At 38.0% G+C, this 17,878-nt stretch overlaps 2 protein-coding genes and 2 long non-coding RNA genes across 4 annotated transcripts; 3 read left to right on the forward strand and 1 right to left on the reverse strand.

Annotated features, from left to right (window-relative positions):
* Positions 1-321: 321 nt before the first annotated feature.
* On the forward strand, positions 322-3,039 carry LOC115928843. The gene is made up of 2 exons (XR_004066248.1): positions 322-535; positions 1,383-3,039. It is a non-coding gene; the product is annotated as an uncharacterized LOC115928843 (long non-coding RNA).
* Positions 3,040-4,676: 1,637 nt separating this feature from the next.
* Positions 4,677-7,720, forward strand: LOC115928889. Its single transcript, XR_004066272.1, has 3 exons — positions 4,677-4,724; positions 6,167-6,291; positions 6,802-7,720. It is a non-coding gene; the product is annotated as an uncharacterized LOC115928889 (long non-coding RNA).
* Positions 7,721-8,941: 1,221 nt separating this feature from the next.
* Positions 8,942-12,476, forward strand: LOC752148. The gene is made up of 4 exons (XM_030996352.1): positions 8,942-9,063; positions 10,229-10,400; positions 10,751-10,899; positions 11,368-12,476. Exons 1-4 carry the CDS (start codon positions 9,054-9,056, stop codon positions 11,544-11,546), a joined length of 510 nt encoding a protein of 169 aa, XP_030852212.1. The 5' UTR covers positions 8,942-9,053; the 3' UTR covers positions 11,547-12,476.
* A 970-nt stretch (positions 12,477-13,446) lies between these two features.
* LOC115928710 (P2X purinoceptor 7-like) lies at positions 13,447-16,013 on the reverse strand. Its single transcript, XM_030996526.1, has 3 exons — positions 15,386-16,013; positions 14,389-14,622; positions 13,447-13,904 (listed from the first exon to the last, which is right to left on the reverse strand). The coding sequence occupies exons 1-3, from the start codon at positions 15,625-15,627 to the stop codon at positions 13,739-13,741; spliced, it is 642 nt and encodes a 213-aa protein (XP_030852386.1). The 5' UTR covers positions 15,628-16,013; the 3' UTR covers positions 13,447-13,738.
* Positions 16,014-17,878: the final 1,865 nt, after the last annotated feature.

The following is a 17,878-nucleotide window of genomic DNA, read 5'->3' on the forward strand; positions in this document are numbered from 1 at the left end:
GGGGTAAATTTGCGAAAGTGTCCTTACAATCTTATAAATAGGGGGCATTCCAAAGTACGATTTTGTCCTTTTTTTGACGTAAAAAAGGGGGTTAATTTTCACAAAATGTCCATGAAATGACCGCAAAAGGGGGTTATATGCATTGGTGGTAACGGTCATACGTGTCACTCTTTGCAGGGGAGTGACCCCACCGGGATGTCACGATCATAAGGAGTAGTGCGCGACGTGCGCGAACAAGCACTTCCTAAACTTCAGAATAATTATTCGTTATTTTGCAAGGTATTATTATAGCCCAGACAAAGAGATTCGATCATACCATAGAGATATATACTACTAAACACTAGAGGGCGTACTCGCTCAAATTGCTGCTCCGAGCTGGAGCGGTGGCCGCCATTACTAAGGAGGGCAGAAAAACGGACGACCCAACAAGATACTGTGCACAACGTACGTGGAAAAAATTGGAGAAGCCAGGTTCGTGCGTTGCATTTGGATGTTCGAACCGAAGAAAGAAAGGGAACTGCATAAAATTTCACAAGTAAGTTCTTCTTAATGTTATGTTGATTAATAAGGAGATTTTAGAGCTAAAAATGTAGTTTATGCAGTGACTGTAGTCTGTACCCGGGTTGTCTCATGACAAGCCACGGCAGCTCCTGCAGCAGCGGAGCGCGCCAGTCCACGCCCGCCGGGCTGGGGCAGGCATGGGTTAAGGTTCTGGGGATGGTGATGGGAAAATTCTGCTGCGCTGGAGTCGCTCGCAACTCCAAGAGTCAGAGAGTCCAACTCGGAAATATAACTCCATGAGCTTGATTCTATTAAAGAAAAGTCTAGAATAAAATGATATTATTAATTTTATCTTATCTAATTTCAAGATAAAAATCAAATGTCAACTATTTTAACTAGACTAGACTCTAGATCTACTAGATCTAGACTCTAGACTCTAATTTCTAAAGCCCAAAAGCCAGGCTAGACAGAAATAACCGTCTGATATGGGTCATTTCTTTAATAAAACTGACATTTGTTGACATTCCCCATAATATAATCAGAGGTCTAGTGGAGCCAGACGCATCTCAGTAGAACAACCGACGATATACGTGTAGAGAGACTGAAGCTTTTGGTCTAAGCCAGGCTATCCTGCCATATTTCACATCACAGGAGTTATCCAACTAGGCTAGGCTAGCCTAAAGATCCCACCGCACACTACACTATTTCTATCAAATTTGCTTATGACTTGCTGACATCATTATTATTTTATTTATTTGGCTGGAAGCTGCTTTCAGTTTCAGTCTTAAAAATCACATGAAATAGCATGAATAGTAGAACAATATTGTCATGTTATGAGAAAAAACTCATTATTGTTTCCATTTACTTTTATTGTAATGCAGGAATACACCCAAGAGAGGAAAGGATGTTACACACCACATTTCCTTCCTAGAGCTGTGCCTACTGTCTTTCCTGGACATCCTCCCTATAAACAAACCCATGGCTCAAGACTCCCAGCAAAACCATGTACAACATCCGAAAGTGTTCCCGTGCCTCCAAAGAAACCCTATGACATTACAAAAGAACATTACTATTCTTTTTCTGTCTGAGTTGATTAGAAACTGAATATAACCAGACAGCAAGTGCAGGATGCCAAGAAACAGCTTAAAGTGGTGAAACAAGGTAAACAGGAGAGATGGAAAAACCAGGACTCTCTTGCAGGAAGTCCACGAAAGCAAGCTCATTAGCCAAGATCAGCTTGACCTACTTCAACACAACTTTGGAGAGAACGCATTTTCAGAAAAAAAACAAAACATAGAACTTCATTCGTACAAACTACAAAGACAGATCAGTCTTTTATATTTTGCCTCTTGTCTGCATAGCTTATCCTCTGGATGATTGACTGTGAAGCCGTTTAAAACTGGAGAGAGCTTTCAATAATCTTTTTAAAAAAAAACAATCTGAGACTTTTGTTCTGTGTAATGAAATAAAATTCTTGGGACACATTGTGACAGTTGCACAACCTAACCATAATTTTCTGTTTGTTAACTTTACACGAAGGCAAACTAAAGTGGAACTTAGAAGAGTTGATCACATTAGGGGTTAAACAAAATGTACTTGAATTTTGAGTTGTTGTGAGGTACACTGTATTTGAATATTTACTCTATAAGCTTCATAATTGTACCTGCTGTATCTGATTCAGTTGCTATAATTTTTGCAAATTATTTGCACTCTACATGTGCTTTGATTCTGCAGGTACAGTATGGATAACCTGAGATAAACATGTAGACCTTTTTTATAACATTGTCTGGATTGCTCTCAACCAAATGATTTACATCATTAAAGATGAAAAGCAAGAAATTCACATCAAGTGAGCCCATTTTCAATAAACGAGAAGAATTCACAGATGTGTGGCAATTGAAAAGCTTGTGTAATGCACAGTTGCACACCATATACACACCCATAGATCGTTTTGTACATAGGTTTGAATTTTGTTTCAAAATGGAAAACTGCTTTTGAAGAGATTTGATAACAGAACAATTATATGGAATAATGTCACTAGATGTAAACCCTTAAGATTGTGCACTCTTTGGCTTGTTGTATCTACTGTGTACATTTGAGGGTAATCAGTTTCAAATTTATTATTATACCTGATGAATAATGATGTCAAAAGACCATGTTACTATGAGGTTTCACTGAATAGTGTAGTGCAGTATCCTGAGATGTAAGTCTCTTCAATTATAGTTCTTCATAGCAATACAGGTGACTTGGAATATATATGCTTAATTACTATTTCTGGTTTGCATTTATTACTCGATGAAATGTCTTTGTATTATTAGTAAAAGTGACGCGCCTGCATGTGCTTGGAGCCAAGACTAGTTAATAAAGTGTTCGCTATCGCTGACATCTTGACACATAGACATTGGCCTCCTGACATTTATGTTTTGGGAGTTATTGTGGCGGTTTTGGGATGTGTAATGCTTGTATTTGGTGGCGAATCAATTTGTCGTGGTTGTGTTGCCTATGATCCGTGACAGTAAATTTGGGGCTAAAATCTGAGGTGTTGTTTTTGCAATGTCTGTCCTTTCAATTGTGATGTACTATTGCAGTATATGTCTGATAAAATGTCAAAACTGAAATGCCTATGCTGTAGAATATTAACACATGTGTGCTGTGTGTAATAAAAGGTTCATTTATTCATTTTTTTTCTTCAATTTAATTATAAGTTTATTCTCTAAAACTGGTTGATGAAGAAAATATGTATCAAGGAGAATATTATTTATGGAGAAAAAAAGTGGTGTGAATAAATAATTATTACATCAATGATCAGCTGTTTTTAAAGAATATTCATATATATTTATAGTGAACTGTAAAAAATTGAATTATTCTTTCAGACATATAGAGATTTTATAGAGAATAGGTGAAAGACATAAGGTGTGAATTTGATATAAAATGAGTGAGAGAAGAAGAAAAAGAATGTTTGGATGGATGGATGAATGATTGGATGAGTAAATAACATAATTTTTTTTAAATAAATGTGTATTATTCTTTCCTTCCCCCTCTTCCTATCTTCAGTATCGTCCTATATCTGCATTTCTATTATCTACCTATCCTTCTATATTATATCTATCTATCCATCTATTTATGTGTCTAGCTATCTAAATACCCATCTCTATCCCAAATCTATAAGTATTAATCTGTTTATAATAGCCATAAACATAAAATTAATATATTACTTTTAAAGCGTTTTAAATCAATAAACCCTGGCTCTCATAATAACTGAATTAGAAAGACATTGGCCCCAGGCATTGGCCCTGTAGCATAAAACTTTGTTTAATATCATGACATAAATATCAAATACAAGTCCCAAATGCTTGATTCTGATTGGTTGAAAGCCAAGTAATATTTAATGTCATAATATCACAGTTTTATATTGACAAAGAGGAAGAAAAATTGAAGATATACTGAAATATAATAGCTTTTTGTGTCCCTTTTACCTCACCATAACATCCGTAATTAATCTTGACCTACACCAGATACCATGACTGAGGCATGATTAGGGTTCATGCATTATGCAAAATATCACAATTATAACGTTTCATACTCGAAAACCGATAAATCAACCGAAAAATGAAGCTTCACATTGCTTATCAGTAGCACAGTTTCGATGGAACATCCGGGTATTTCTCGATGTTGTGCCCTCCTTAGTAATGGCGGACCGCGCTCCATGCGCGCACAGAGCTTTGAACGGGCGCGTATGACGAGTCCGCACTCTAGCCTTATTAAGTATATATCTCTATGGATCATACACAGTATGTCCTCCGTAGGAGGACTAGAGGGCCAACTAAAATCGTGACCTTTGACATTTCATAGGTTTTGCATTGGATGCATTATGGGGGTTTTGTCCGATTTGAACGACGGTTTTGGAGGGTCAATGAATATTCATGAGCAATGACGTCAAAAATACGCCAACTTCTGTTTGTTGATTGGCCATCGACAAAATGTTTTATGTATTAGGTCATGCATAAAACATTTTTTGCATTCCCAGAATTCCCTACGATTTGACCACGAAAATGGCGGTTGTATGAACTGCAACTTTCAAGTTATTCAATTACGAACAATGAAACATTTTTCTTTTAAGTGAATTTCTATTATAATAGAAGTTTGTCAAGTACATCTCAGTGAAGCAGAAAATATTCAGGCGAACATTGACATCGAAGTGATACCCTATGATATCAAGAAAAGTAAGTAAAGATCCATTTTGTGTGAAGGTCTCTGAAATGGTTGTGATGTGTTCGTCCTTGCAGTGAGCGGCTCTCCGCATTGTCACAACGTATTACCCGGTTAACCCCCTACCCCTTCCTCTTTTCTTTCTTCTGACCAAAGAATATTAACTGATTGAATGAACTCTAATATAAGTCATCGACGGTAATATTTTTAGAAACAATCAGGATTTTACCGTAGGTTATTTCATTAGAGCACATCTCATAATTTTAAGTTCAGTTCATAGCTTGATTACCGATAGTAATCGGTCGTAGATGTGGACCTGTTGTAGACTGCGCAAATGGCTCATTGCTAGTCCAAGCCGACGAGATCTCGTCGAGCGGTTTATGATTTTCAATTCGCCGGTGCTAGCCGGCTGTAACACTCCACCAAGAAGCGACTGCGTATCCTGAGCTGGCGTGGCTATAACTTTACAGTGTGTTACTGTAAAGCCTAGACCTCTACTCTAGCTCTAGACTAGTATTCATAGCATAGTCTAGCCTGAATTTTCTGTCTCTTTCGTTCGTTAGCCTCTGATTTGGGTAGGGTCGGCTCCTCTCTTTAGCTGACCCTACCCAAATCAGAGGCTAACGAACGAAAGAGACAGAAAAATTCGGGCTAAGGCTATTTAAGCAGAGCCTAGGCTAGGCTAGGTCTACCGTCTAGATCTAGTCTAGATCTAGCACTTAACTTAGTATAAACAGCAATTAACCCCGCATCTAGTATAGACCTATATCTAGGGCTAGATTCTAGGCCTAATGCATTCTAATAAAAAAAAAAGACTAAATAGACCTAGACCTAAATGCCTGGTTTAGGTGGGTCAATGTGGAAGTTATGGAGGGGGGGGGGGGGTGCACAATCATTCTGTGTCCCCTTATTCAGATGTGGCATAGGGACAGGTCTAGATGTAGGTCTAAAGCCCCCTACTAGTAGGGTCTACTAATAATATTAAAAATAGGCAATTAGATCTAGATCTATAGCTTGTGTTATGCCATAGCTTAGCAAAGACTTCCATAGCCATGGGTCTAGGCTCGTTTTGCTCCACTACTAGACTAGTCGTGCGCATGTGTCATTATTGTGATCCAGGTCCAGATTCAGCTTAGTTTGAATGTAGATCTAGGCTAGATCTACCAACAACAACAAAAACAAAACAAAAAAAGGTATCTCCTCCCCCCCCCCCCTCCCACTTCCCCTGATTTCGCTCTTAGTTATGTCATTGTACCTTGTTTGAAATAATTGGTTTATTTTCAGGATTTTATGCCACCCCTTTTATGTTGGTGAGAATTCTGGATCCAACCCTACATATGACATGGATATTTCTTTCTCTAGGACATGAACAAAGTTATAAACTGATAACTAATGCTTGCATGCATTTGATATTTAGCAGGAACCTTACTAAGTTTCTGTTTTCTTTTAATTGTAGATCCTATGGAACAAAGAAGCAGATAATGATCACAGAAGTGCAACAAAGAGCACCAGGACCTGATCATCAAATGTTATGGTGTAGATCTAATCAGGAACAAGACACCTAAGTTGAACTCTGGCAAGGTATGTTTTTATGAAGTTCGAAAATATTCAGGCTGTATAATCTAAGCCCATGCGAACACCGCACTCGACTTGGACTATATACAAAGATTTGGGGAACTGTCATCTTGTGTTGCATTATATCTGGTAATTCTCATTTATTCTCTAGCTTTATTTAGGTGACAAACTATGGTGTTGCTACAGTTTATTCTCTCAGCATATTAAAAGACATACTCAAAGGCATTTTTTCCTAAATATTACATTATATCTAACAAACTTTTGTTCACAAAAGTCTAGCAAATAATAACTTAAAATAAATTGGAAATTACTTTTAAAATAATTGGAAATACATCTAAACCATTACTCTTCTCTTAAAAAAGGCCCTATCAGATAGACATAAGTTTATCATTTTTTAGTAAAATTAAAATGCAAGACCTAAACAAAAGTGGGGAGGTACTATTTTTGAAAATCCAATATAATGCAGCAGTTTTAATCTTATTTGATTTCTCCTCTCTTTTTGTTTTTATTATTCAGGTTGTCCCATGCAGAAGGTTTGATACCCAGGCTTCTTTTGTACAAGTCCCTAGTCCACCCTCATCTTGAGAACTGTTCCGGTGTCTGGGATCCCTGCAACATCTCAGATGTCCAGGACGCTACTTCACAATGGGGACCACAAGAGAAGCAGCAGTTTGACTGAGATGATCAGCACCTTTTAGTTGCCTACTATATCTACAACTACAAGGCACTCTGCAAGAAGACTGGGAATGGTGCACAAGATAGTCGATGGTCTCTCCGCTCTTCCTTGAAAATTTTCCCACTGCACTACTTATACCTACTTGCGCCCTCTATATAGCAAACAATGCCTAATCTGTGCCTGTTGGTCCCCCATGATCCTCTTTTTCTTATATTAATTGAGAGCTGATTTGATGAGATAACCACCTGTCAGTGACCTTGCAGGGTGGTCTTATCCCCCAGACCAAACTAGACCAAACGGGCTTTAACAAATCACGAGCAGGAAGTAGCATGACATGACCCTCCAGTTGCACCAAGCCAGAAGCGACATAGGTAGACAAGTTTGTATTTGCCCAACACTCTGTCCCAAAGTTAATGGAACTGACTTCCAGCAAATATAGTGCATGCTGACAGTCCAGAGAACTGCCAGGGACTACTTCTGAGGCATCTATTATCCTTATCCCACTTAGAAACAATCTGTCTTCCTCACACCACTTGTAATCTTTAGTATTAGTTCATCTTCGTGATAGGCTACAACGCCTTTTGAAGATTACCAGAAGAAGAAGAAGAAGATATATCGAGGATCATGAAAGTAATCATTTGTTCTTTTAAATGCGTGTACATGTAACATAGTTTTTTGATATATTTAATCTTGAGTCAAGTTCTGACAAAAATATGAGGGATGCTGAACTGGATAGTAAATTGAAGGGGGGGGGGGGGGGATAAAATGATGTAGTTCAATAGTAAGACTGTATTAATATAATTAATATTAATAATAATAACACTATTAAAAATAGTAACAATAATGACAATGATCATGATAATAGCAGTAATAATAATGATAATACAGGTAGTAGTAAAAACAACAACAATATTGTCCAATGTAAGATAAAGTACTCATAAAACTCAGTATATACCTGTGCTTTACATAATAAAATAGCATGTTGATATTATTGGAATATTTTTTTCTTCAAAATCTACAGTAAATTTTTACAACTGAAAGATTTGAATTCAAGAGACAGCACCCCCCCCCCCCTCCCCCCATCCATTTGTCATCATTTTGTTGATGTCATGTTGGATTTAAAAAGACTTTATAGAAACAAAATATGTTGATAAATGAGTTCATAAATGTTAATAAATCAGTTAATACTGCTGAATTCTGTTCTTTTCATTTTCTTATTTTGTGAAATATATGTGATGATGCTGGTGATTATGATGATGTAGGCACTCTGTAATGATAATGCTGTATGACTGAGGTGAGATGGGGCTGATGCAGTCTTGTGTAGAATTGAGTATGGTGTTCGACCTTTTGATGTTTGTTTATATCTGGCATCAGCGAGATAGATTTAACCATCTTTCCTAATGAGAGAGAAAGCGGAAATGTAACAAGAGAGTGGGCAAGACTAATGTATAAATGCAGTATAAAAAATGGTTTACAATAAAGATGAGGGGAGGGGGGGTTAAATAAAGAAGAAGTCGATGCTGAAATGATGAAAGCATAGGTAATAGGTAATAGAGCCTATGGAAATGTCACTATTAGAAGGGGTCTCTGTATTGAAAATGTTACTGTTGGGGGGAGGGGGAATTAAAAAAAAATCAGTGGCGACGAATGCAAGAATGAAAAGAACGAGACAAAATTGAAATTTCATTGGGATGGGGCACAATATGAAGATCATTGAAGTCGAGGTGAGAATGATTCATTAATTGGACACTAACAATATGAAAATATCACTTGTAAAGTGGGCTAAATGATCGGTGCAATTTGTCTGATTTAAAAAATATTTAAAGACCTTGACCGGAGCAGAGCATTATGTAGACAAATTATATACCTACGGACTCGTGAATATTTACTGAATATGAAAATGCAAACTTCTCGAGATTCCACGGCCTCTGAAAGAAGTATTTAGCATCCGAACCCCAGGATTCACGGATTTGAGAGGGGCACCCGGAGATTTAGTTTCGGCTGCGCTAGCCGGTGGCCGTTTCTACCCGTTTCTGATGACATCATAACGTGTAGGTTATTTGGCCACTCGGTATTGCAGCTGGTTCTTCGCATGGTGGTCGGTATGTGAAGTTTTCTTCTCTCTTTTTTTGTTGTTGTAAATATCAATGTCGAAGCTGTATTTGGACATTTTACGATTAGAATGTTGACATTTTATATCTGTATTAATTTCACGCTACGTAATATGGAATATCGACCCCAAATTTCCACTAAATTAGATTGAAACGAATCATTTGCCCGCGCTGCTGGCTGCCTGCCTCGGTCTGCGATTGCACAACTTTCAGCAATCTATCGCTGAGCCTCGCGAGAGCACTCGGGCCGCGGCCGGCCCGGCCTGACTTGCCGCGCCGTGTCATGCTGGTGGTCGTGGAATATTTCTCGAACAAAACTAAGTTTCGCTCGCTTTTATCGCACAGATAGCCTTTCCTTTTGCATGGTTTACCAGCATTAAATCAAAGAATTATTTAGATCTACATTGTTTTATTGTCTAGAAGTAGAATATAGTCTGTAAACAATGAAAAATAAGAAGAAGATGAAATGGAGATTTTGAAGAAGAATTGGGCCTAAAAAAGAAGAAAAAGAAAACTAGGTAGAATTGGTAGAATCTAGGCCTTGGACTCGTGCCGCCCAGTGGCAGTGCACTGCAGTACAGTGAAGCCAGGAACTAAATTATTTTGAATTGATGTCAGAAATCACATGGGTGCCTCTTCTTGATACTTTCTCGTGATGAAAACACTGTTTTTATTCAAATCAAAATGGTCTAGAGTCTAGATCTAGTGTTGTTGCCAGGGATGATTATTAAAACAAAATCATCGGTCATTTGTTGTTGACTTTGTTTCTTTTTTTTTATCCAACTACAGATTAACTTTGCTTTTTTTTTTCTATGAAACTAGCCTCAAGTTGTTCTTTTTGTTTGGATGTGGGTAAAATCCTTATTTATATGCATACGGTGTAATAATACTTTGAAGATGTTTGTCAAAATGCGAGCAAAATATTTACATTTATTTTAATAATGTACATTCAAGTTTAATTTAGTTCAATTTTGATCATGACATTCATATTTTTTTTGGTGCAATTTTCTAAATGATTAATATTCATTGTGGAATGAAAAAATAGTTTTGGCGAAGGGATGAGATGCTTGGAAATGCCGAGATCATGATTGCTAACTATTTAAATGAACTCTCCTTCACCTTTACCGCATATATTATATTCCCAATCTTATTACAGGTACAAAGGTGTACGACAAGCTTCGAGAGGAATGGCTGAGGACCAGACTGATGAACGACATTGGGATGATGTCCCCACATGCCCAAACCAGCAAGGTTGAATCATTCCACAACATCCTCCTTCACTTTTGCCCCAAGTTGCTTGTATACTCATATCAAGGGATGAAGTGCAGGTAAATTAGGCAATTAATTCATCAACATTATGCTCCCCTAATATAAATTTAACAAGAACGTCACAGAGGGCAGTGTTGTTTCTTCTTCTTCTTCTTTTGAATTTGATTTTATTGGTTTTATGTTTTAAATTTATTATTTTCTTTTTGTTATAGCCAGGTTCTTTCTATTTCATATTTTGTTGGTTTTTTTTTATTTTTTTTTATTTATTATTTGTAACACATGCTTTTTACACTAACTCTTGCCTTCACTTATTGGAGAGTAGGTAGACATTACATTACCAAAAAGATAAAATCAACTGTCACAAGTATGTTATTCATGTGACCTTTATTTTTAACTTCACTCTTTTCAGATTATATTTGGCTGTCCTACATTGGAACAAAAATTGTGATAGAGCCCAGGCTGTTGATGCCGAAGGGAACCCAGTGTACAGGTTGAAGTATCCACGCTCGAAGGAAGGAGGCCACACAGTGGAGAGAGTGCTGACAGCTGGCACATGTGGTAAGTAGCCACATGTCTAGTGAATGATATCAATATTCAACAAAAGAGCTCAATTATATATAGAAATCTTTTATTACTTCATGATCAATAGAATTCAAATTAGTAGATTCTTGTGGCCTATATGCCCTTAATTTAATCTGTTGATTAAATTGATAATTATAAACATGTATTGGGTTACTTTCTGCAAATGTGTAATATTGAATAGCAAGCAGAAACAGGCATATATGTCAGTCCCCAAGTCAGTGAACTACCTATTCAGCAAAGAACATGTGCATGCCATTGGTATTTGATTGGTCATCCACCTACAAATAGTGTGTAAAATTAGGTAATTCAATATTTGTGAGAAAAAGAGTTTTCTCTTCTTATGTTCTTATTTTTCTCTTTTCCTTTTTTCCTCTTATCAAAATGTATTTTTTTAACACCGTATAGATGAATTTTCAAGGTATAGTTTTGGATTTTATCTTGTAGGTTATGTGAAAGCCCTGATGAGAGTTGTCGTAGAACTGGTGGAAAACAGGGAGCAGCTCAGAGACAACATGGAGGAGCTACAGCCTCAACCAGCACGGAGTGCCTCTCATCATCACCCCGACAATGGAGAAGCCGTGCAAGCTTTTGAACAACATCATCGCTTTGGCGATAGAAACTAGTTCTTTTGGTGATAGAAACTATGATGAATGTGTCAGCTACCTGAACATTAACCACTGATTGTTTTATTTCAGTACAAGACATGTTTTTCATAGACCCTAAATTATGTTTATGCCAGTATAATTATGGAGAGTAACATGGAAGTACTCTATGCAAGTGAGTAGTGGATTCCGATTCTATGTGAGTGTAAAGCACTAGAAACTTGTCTGTAAGCTTGTACATACTTACACAAGCCAAAGTCCATGGTACACATCAATAGTCATTGGTTTTAATAGGTAAAATACTTATTAAATTTGTAAAACTTACATTTTTAGTTCAATTAAAAACAATTTCTGAAGCATATGCACTAGATTTTCATAAACACTAAGTAAATCACTGTTGATCATGAATTTGGCACCAAATATAATCTGATTTTTCTCACAGTCCTTCATCTTGGCCAATGCTTTTTGCTTCTTATTTGCAAAAAATAAAAAATAAAAAAATGCATTTTTTTTCTTCATCTAAACTGTTCTTATTCAAGAACCATTTGATGTATTGCACCAGATATGACTTTATTTTTTGTTTTTGATTTTTTCCCTTTTCTGCCGAGGTGAATTGTGTTATTCATTTTCAAAGTTAGTAGTTTTAAAGATCATGCCATATTATCACAGAAGAGGAAACATTGTGATGATACTTCATCGCATCCATACTTTTTTTCCTAACAGCGGTTTCCTGTTTGTCCTAAAACCTGGTTATAAAAGATTGAAAAATAATCATCCTTGCAGATATAATAAAAATAGTCATCTATCCTGTAAACTTTACATAAAATAAGGATGAATGTAATGTACATGTTGCATCAAAGTTTTTGTTCCAATGGTGCATCATTTTGAAATATATTGCACAAACAGAGAAGAAAATGATTGGAGGGAAAAACCGTCAATGGGATGTTCTGATAATATTTTGAGCAAAGGTAAACAAAAATTCATCTAAAGGAACACAAATCTTGTTTGTTTATTTCTATTATAGGTGTCTTGTAGGAAGCTTCATAATTTAAAGATGGAAATTGCTGTGAAAATGAGAGTGAGATAGAGAATGTGAAGGAAGAAGAGGGATAAAGATAGATACCAATAGGGATAGAGTGAGAGAATGTGATGGATGGAAGAGGAGAAAGAGAGATTGTGAAAGAGTGAGAGATGGGAATGTGATGGATGGAAGAGGAGAAAGAGAGATTGTGAAAGAGTGAGAGATGGGAATGTGGAGGGTGGAGGAGGAAAAGAGAGGCAGAGGGAGAGAGTGAGAGATGGGAATGTGGAGGAAGAGGAGAAGGAGGGACAGAGTGAGAGATGGGAATGTGGAGGGTGGAAGAGGAGAAGGAGGGACAGAGTGAGAGATAGGAATGTGGAGGGTGGAAGAGGAGAAGGAGGGACAGAGTGAGAGATGGGAATGTGGAGGAGGAGAAAGAGAGGAGGGACAGAGTGAGAGATGGAAATATGGAAGAGGAAACAGAGAGAGGAAGTGGGATAGAGAGATGGGAATGTGGAGGGTGGAAGAGGAGAAAGAGAGAGGAAGAGGGACAGAGTGGGAGATAGGGTTAAGGTTTATCCTTTTTGGGAGGATAGATTTGATGCAAAATAAAGGATTTCCTGGATTTATTACGATGCTTACCATTTATCACACATTTGAAATTTCGTCAACCGCAATTCCCTTCTCTTACTCTCATTATTCCTCTGTCTATCTTTGTTGTGTCCATGCTGTTATTTCTCTTTCTCTCAATTTCGTTTTCTCTTTCAATTTCATTTTCTCTTTCTCTCCCCTTTTCTGACTCGGCAGGTTGACTGTATATGAAATGCTCAAATTATTAAAACAAATTACATTGCAGGGTGTATAACAAAAGAGAAGGAACAAGGCATGTTGTGTTTTTTTTTTTTTTTTGTTGTTGCTTGTTTATATAGATTTCAACATTCTTCCTCATAAGAAATCGTTGCTTGATCACAGTTTTGCAAAAGTTCGAATATCAGCTCTTGGAAATTAGAATCAAATGTCGAGATCAAAGTTCATAGCAACCATACCATCATGAGAAGTTCAAACAATAGTATTTGTGATGAATATGAAGATGAAAGCCGATGATCACAAATAACGTACAGAAGATGGCTGACAATCACATAGAAGATGACAGTCATTCAAAGTTCGCAAGACAATAGTTGATGTTACATCCTCATCTCAACCGACGCAGGATGGTCCCTTTGTACTGACCACGTCCATCAGGATACGCTTCCATTATTGAGGCATGGACACATGCTGGCAGTTGCACCCTGATGTCCTTCCCGAGCCAGCCCCAACACCATCTCACGACTTTCCTGTAGGCCACATACCTGTATTTTCTGTAAAATAAAAAGCAATAAAAAAATTTCATTATTTTTCTTAGGATAGATGATTTGATGTCAAAATATTAATTCTTTATTAATTAATTCAGGAAAATAAAAATGATTAAAAAAAACTAAAATGACCAAGGGTTAGTCATTGTTTGTCGGGCGGTGGGGGGCAACATTCAAAATCGCATATAAAGTTTGTGTTTCATAACTACAGATTATTGGGGGGGGGGGGGGGGGGTAACATGCTAAAACTCACAAACCGGTGGTCATTCTTGCCTATTTGTATACATTTCCTGAAAAAGTGCCCCGAAGCACCTGCAGATAAGGCAGCTAGTACACCAGTGGTCACCAGGCAAGAATTTTGGTCAAAACTAGTAATTCATCTTGCGGTGACTCAATTCGTTTTGAAAAGTTTTACCCAATAAACTTTCAAAATCAATCCATTTATTTTTTTGCCCTTGCCAAAATGATGAAAAGGAGAAACATAACTTACTCATTGTTCCTGTCCCCAAATGCTTTGGCTGCTCGGCGCCACCTATCTGTGTACTCCATCCATCCGATGTACAATGTTGTCGCATTTAGGATGGCCGGCTCAAACTCCTCAGAATCCACCAGACAACTTGAACCCTGTCGATCAGCCTCTGCCTTGACCTCTGCAATTTCCTGACAACAGACACAATCACCTTCATTGAAAGATGGAGGCACACGACATCTTCCACATGTACACCTTGAAATACAGAAAGATTCAAACAAAAATCAATACACCTACTATAATTTTATAAATATTTTATTACAGCTTCCTGATAAATATAAAAATGACATCGTTCTCGTAGTCGTAGTATGGTAAGAGTGCCCAAGGCAGTGCCTATGTCTGCGCACCCACGTAAATGCGCGATATTTATAGAACAAAACATCAAACTGACACCAATTTTCAATCTTAACCTCAACAATTCATTTAGATACCAAAATTTGTGAAAATAATTGGGAAGATTAAAAATGAGTTTTAGCAAGTTTCATTTGCCACCCTGAAAATTTCAATCATTGTCAAAAAAGAAAAGTCTGAACAGGGGGTTGTCCCTGGTATGAAACTTCACTGTGCTTGATTGAATTGCGTGCAAAATAGTGAGTGCGTAGACATGGGCACTTTTCAGTTTTGCTACACAAAATGACGAGCCCGTCTGAAATTCGTTAAAAAAAATTGTTCTTGTGAATAATTTGTCGAGTTTTTTTGTTTCAGTAATCATTAGAATATGAAGAACGGAATAACAATGATGATTCTAAAAATAATATCTTACTGTGTAATGAAATCGAGGTCGAATTTTAGGTGCGCAGACATAGATCTAGAGAATCATTTTAACAAGTTAACTTTAGAATTAGACATGCCATTTATGACCGAGTCTAGAGATCTACGGTATTTGATTTCAATTTTGGGGGGGGAATAAATATTTAGAATGCACAACAAATTCAATAAGCTTATAAGTCTTAATTACCAATCCTCGACATTTTCATGAAGCCGATTTGCGTTGTTGGCCCTTCCAGCATCGCCAACATTTTGCCCAGGTTCACCACGATCGAGGTAAAGGCTCATACTCCCACTCGACGATACGCCCGTGTTCTCCGGCGTCTGCATCACTTGCATCGCTGTCGGTATCACTGCTGCTGCCAGTACTGTCCGGACTGTCACTACTACCACTGACACTGTCATTTTCACCGCTTTCCCCGCAACTGCCATCCTCCTCACACTCAAATTCCATAACTAAATCATCTTGTGCATCTGCCCTGACGACTGGGGTAGCCATTCTCTTTAGAAAGACTTCTCAAAACTTCTCAAACTTCAATCGATAAAAAGCAGAAAGGATTCACGGTACGCAAAATCAATGTAGATCTCGAACATCGCGCGGCGAAGAATTATAGCAAACAATTCGAGTCTACACGAAATGACGTCACCCAAGTCCGTGCGGCGCGGGGGCTCTTGACCGAGGCGAATTTGGGAGGGGGCGGCAGTTGTACTGTAATTTTCATTTTTCTCAGTAATGAAAGGGTATTTAATTTTTTCTTTCTTGTATTTGTATTTTGTGTTTCATTAGCCGTCTGTGGATGTATGGTTGTTTACGCTCCGGTCAAGGTCTTTAAGTTAATAAACAAACAAAAAAAAGAGGTAAAAAATGAATTGAGTGAAATGGGGTCATTATTTTTGCCTTTTAACTGAACTGAATTTTTTAAAATGTACTTTCCATCCTGGTGACAGTGAAGTTTGTGGCCCCAACTAATTCAACCATTTAAAAGTCTCCCCCCCCCCCCCCCCCCCCTCCCCCCCCACCCCCCTCCCCAACACTCTCTGACTTTTGTTCTACATTTATCCGGCCCTATTAGGATTCTGTCGATATAGTAACGCATGCGCATTGTCTTTTTTTCATTGCGATAATATGCTAATAAGTGGAAAAGAGCTCATGAATATTCAAAATTTTAATTTAAATATTTTGCGCGCTGCGCGCAGTCCAAAATCCCCATTTCGCTGGTGCACTAAAAACTTGTCGTCTTCATAGGCTAATACACGATAAATGGAAGCAGTGTGCACTTTTGACCCTCCAAAATTTCCCCATGGCTAGACGGATGCAGAAGCGGAGTTGAACCCCCCTGAGCCCAGACGTAAAGTGCGCCATCGCGCGAGCGCTTAAAAGTGCAATCATGAACAGTAGATGCCCGGCTCCCCCCCCCCCCCCCCCCCACATTCAGTGTTCTTGAGGGTGCGTGTATGCTCGTTCCCTCCCTTTGAAAGCACCCCTCTATCCCAGGACTGCCAACATTTCTGGATCCCCCTTTCGCCGGCTTTTCGCTGGCTTTTCCTGCTTCGAAAACTTAAGGGACGAGGGGATGATAATTATTTAAGGACTGCAATGCATGTGATGTTTGTGTAGGTCTATGAATTAATTAATTTGTTTTTTTATATTGAATGAATTGAATTGAATTCAGATAAATAGGGCTTATTAAGAGTCGAAAACGGTGCAACGAATTTTCTTCTTTCTATAATAATTAAATCAAACGTCTAAGCTTTTCGCGCTTCGCGCGGGAAGGGGAGACTGAATTCAGCCGAGAATTAAGAGTCGAGAACAGTACACCCAATCGTTTGCTTTCTCTAATAATTTAAGGAAACGTCAAGGCTTCCGCGCTTCGCAATAGGGGGAAACTGAAGTCAGATAAATAGGGCTTATTAAGAGTCGAAAACGGTACAACGAATCGTCTGCTTTCTCTAATAATTCAATGAAACGTCAAAACTTCCGCGCTTTGCGCGGGAGGGGTAAACCGAAATAGCTCACGCTTGCCAGCTAAAGAAATTAGCCAAATTTGTTAGAATCATTATGTCATATTTTTCAAGAGATTCAAGGGTAGATGGTAATACTGTAAATGATAGCTCACAAATAAGCAATGTTGATAGGCACACTCGTAGCGGTGGGAGGGTGAATTGCCCAGTTCGCCTTGATTTGTAAATATGTTTATTTGTTCATTATTATCACATGTTTATCATTGTTCATATTATCACATGTCTATTATTGTTCATATTATCACATGTTTATTATTGTTCATATTATCACATGTTTGTCTTTGTTTATATTATCTTATTATGTTTATCAATTTTCATGTTATCACATGTTTATCATTGTTATACTAATGTTGTTAATATGTTTGTACTCTCATACCCTGAGAGGGGTCGATAGAGTCAATAAAATCTTACAGATCTTACAATAGCTATATGTGTTTCTTCCCCCTTTGGCTGGTTTAGAGAGGAAATCACAGGCGCGGATCCAGGGAGGGGGAGGGGGGGGGGGGTGGGGGGGGGGGCGAGGAGGAGGCGAGTTGGCTCAGTCGGTAAAGCGTCTGCCTGTCGAACCAAAGATCCCGGGTTCGACTCCCACCCAGGCGGATGACTGAAGCCTGCGTTCCCTTGTTCATAGATGCAGATTATGAGTGGAAAACACTCCGTC

This window comes from Strongylocentrotus purpuratus, unplaced genomic scaffold, assembly GCF_000002235.5.
Source record: "Strongylocentrotus purpuratus isolate Spur 01 unplaced genomic scaffold, Spur_5.0 spur5_scaffold_3, whole genome shotgun sequence".
Taxonomy (NCBI): Eukaryota; Metazoa; Echinodermata; class Echinoidea; order Camarodonta; family Strongylocentrotidae; genus Strongylocentrotus; species Strongylocentrotus purpuratus.

Bases quoted from the DNA above. Each gene is read 5' to 3' on its own strand.
- LOC752148 (XM_030996352.1), top strand. The intron at 10,401-10,750 runs GTAAATTAGGCA...CACTCTTTTCAG, and splicing joins TATCAAGGGATGAAGTGCAG to ATTATATTTGGCTGTCCTAC. The intron at 10,900-11,367 runs GTAAGTAGCCAC...TTTATCTTGTAG, and splicing joins GCTGACAGCTGGCACATGTG to GTTATGTGAAAGCCCTGATG.
- LOC115928710 (XM_030996526.1), bottom strand. From the start codon at position 15,627: ATGGCAGTTGCGGGGAAAGCGGTGAAAATGACAGTGTCAGTGGTAGTA. The intron at 14,623-15,385 runs GTAATTAAGACT...CTGTATTTCAAG, and splicing joins CATGAAAATGTCGAGGATTG to GTGTACATGTGGAAGATGTC. The intron at 13,905-14,388 runs GTAAGTTATGTT...TTTATTTTACAG, and splicing joins TTTGGGGACAGGAACAATGA to AAAATACAGGTATGTGGCCT.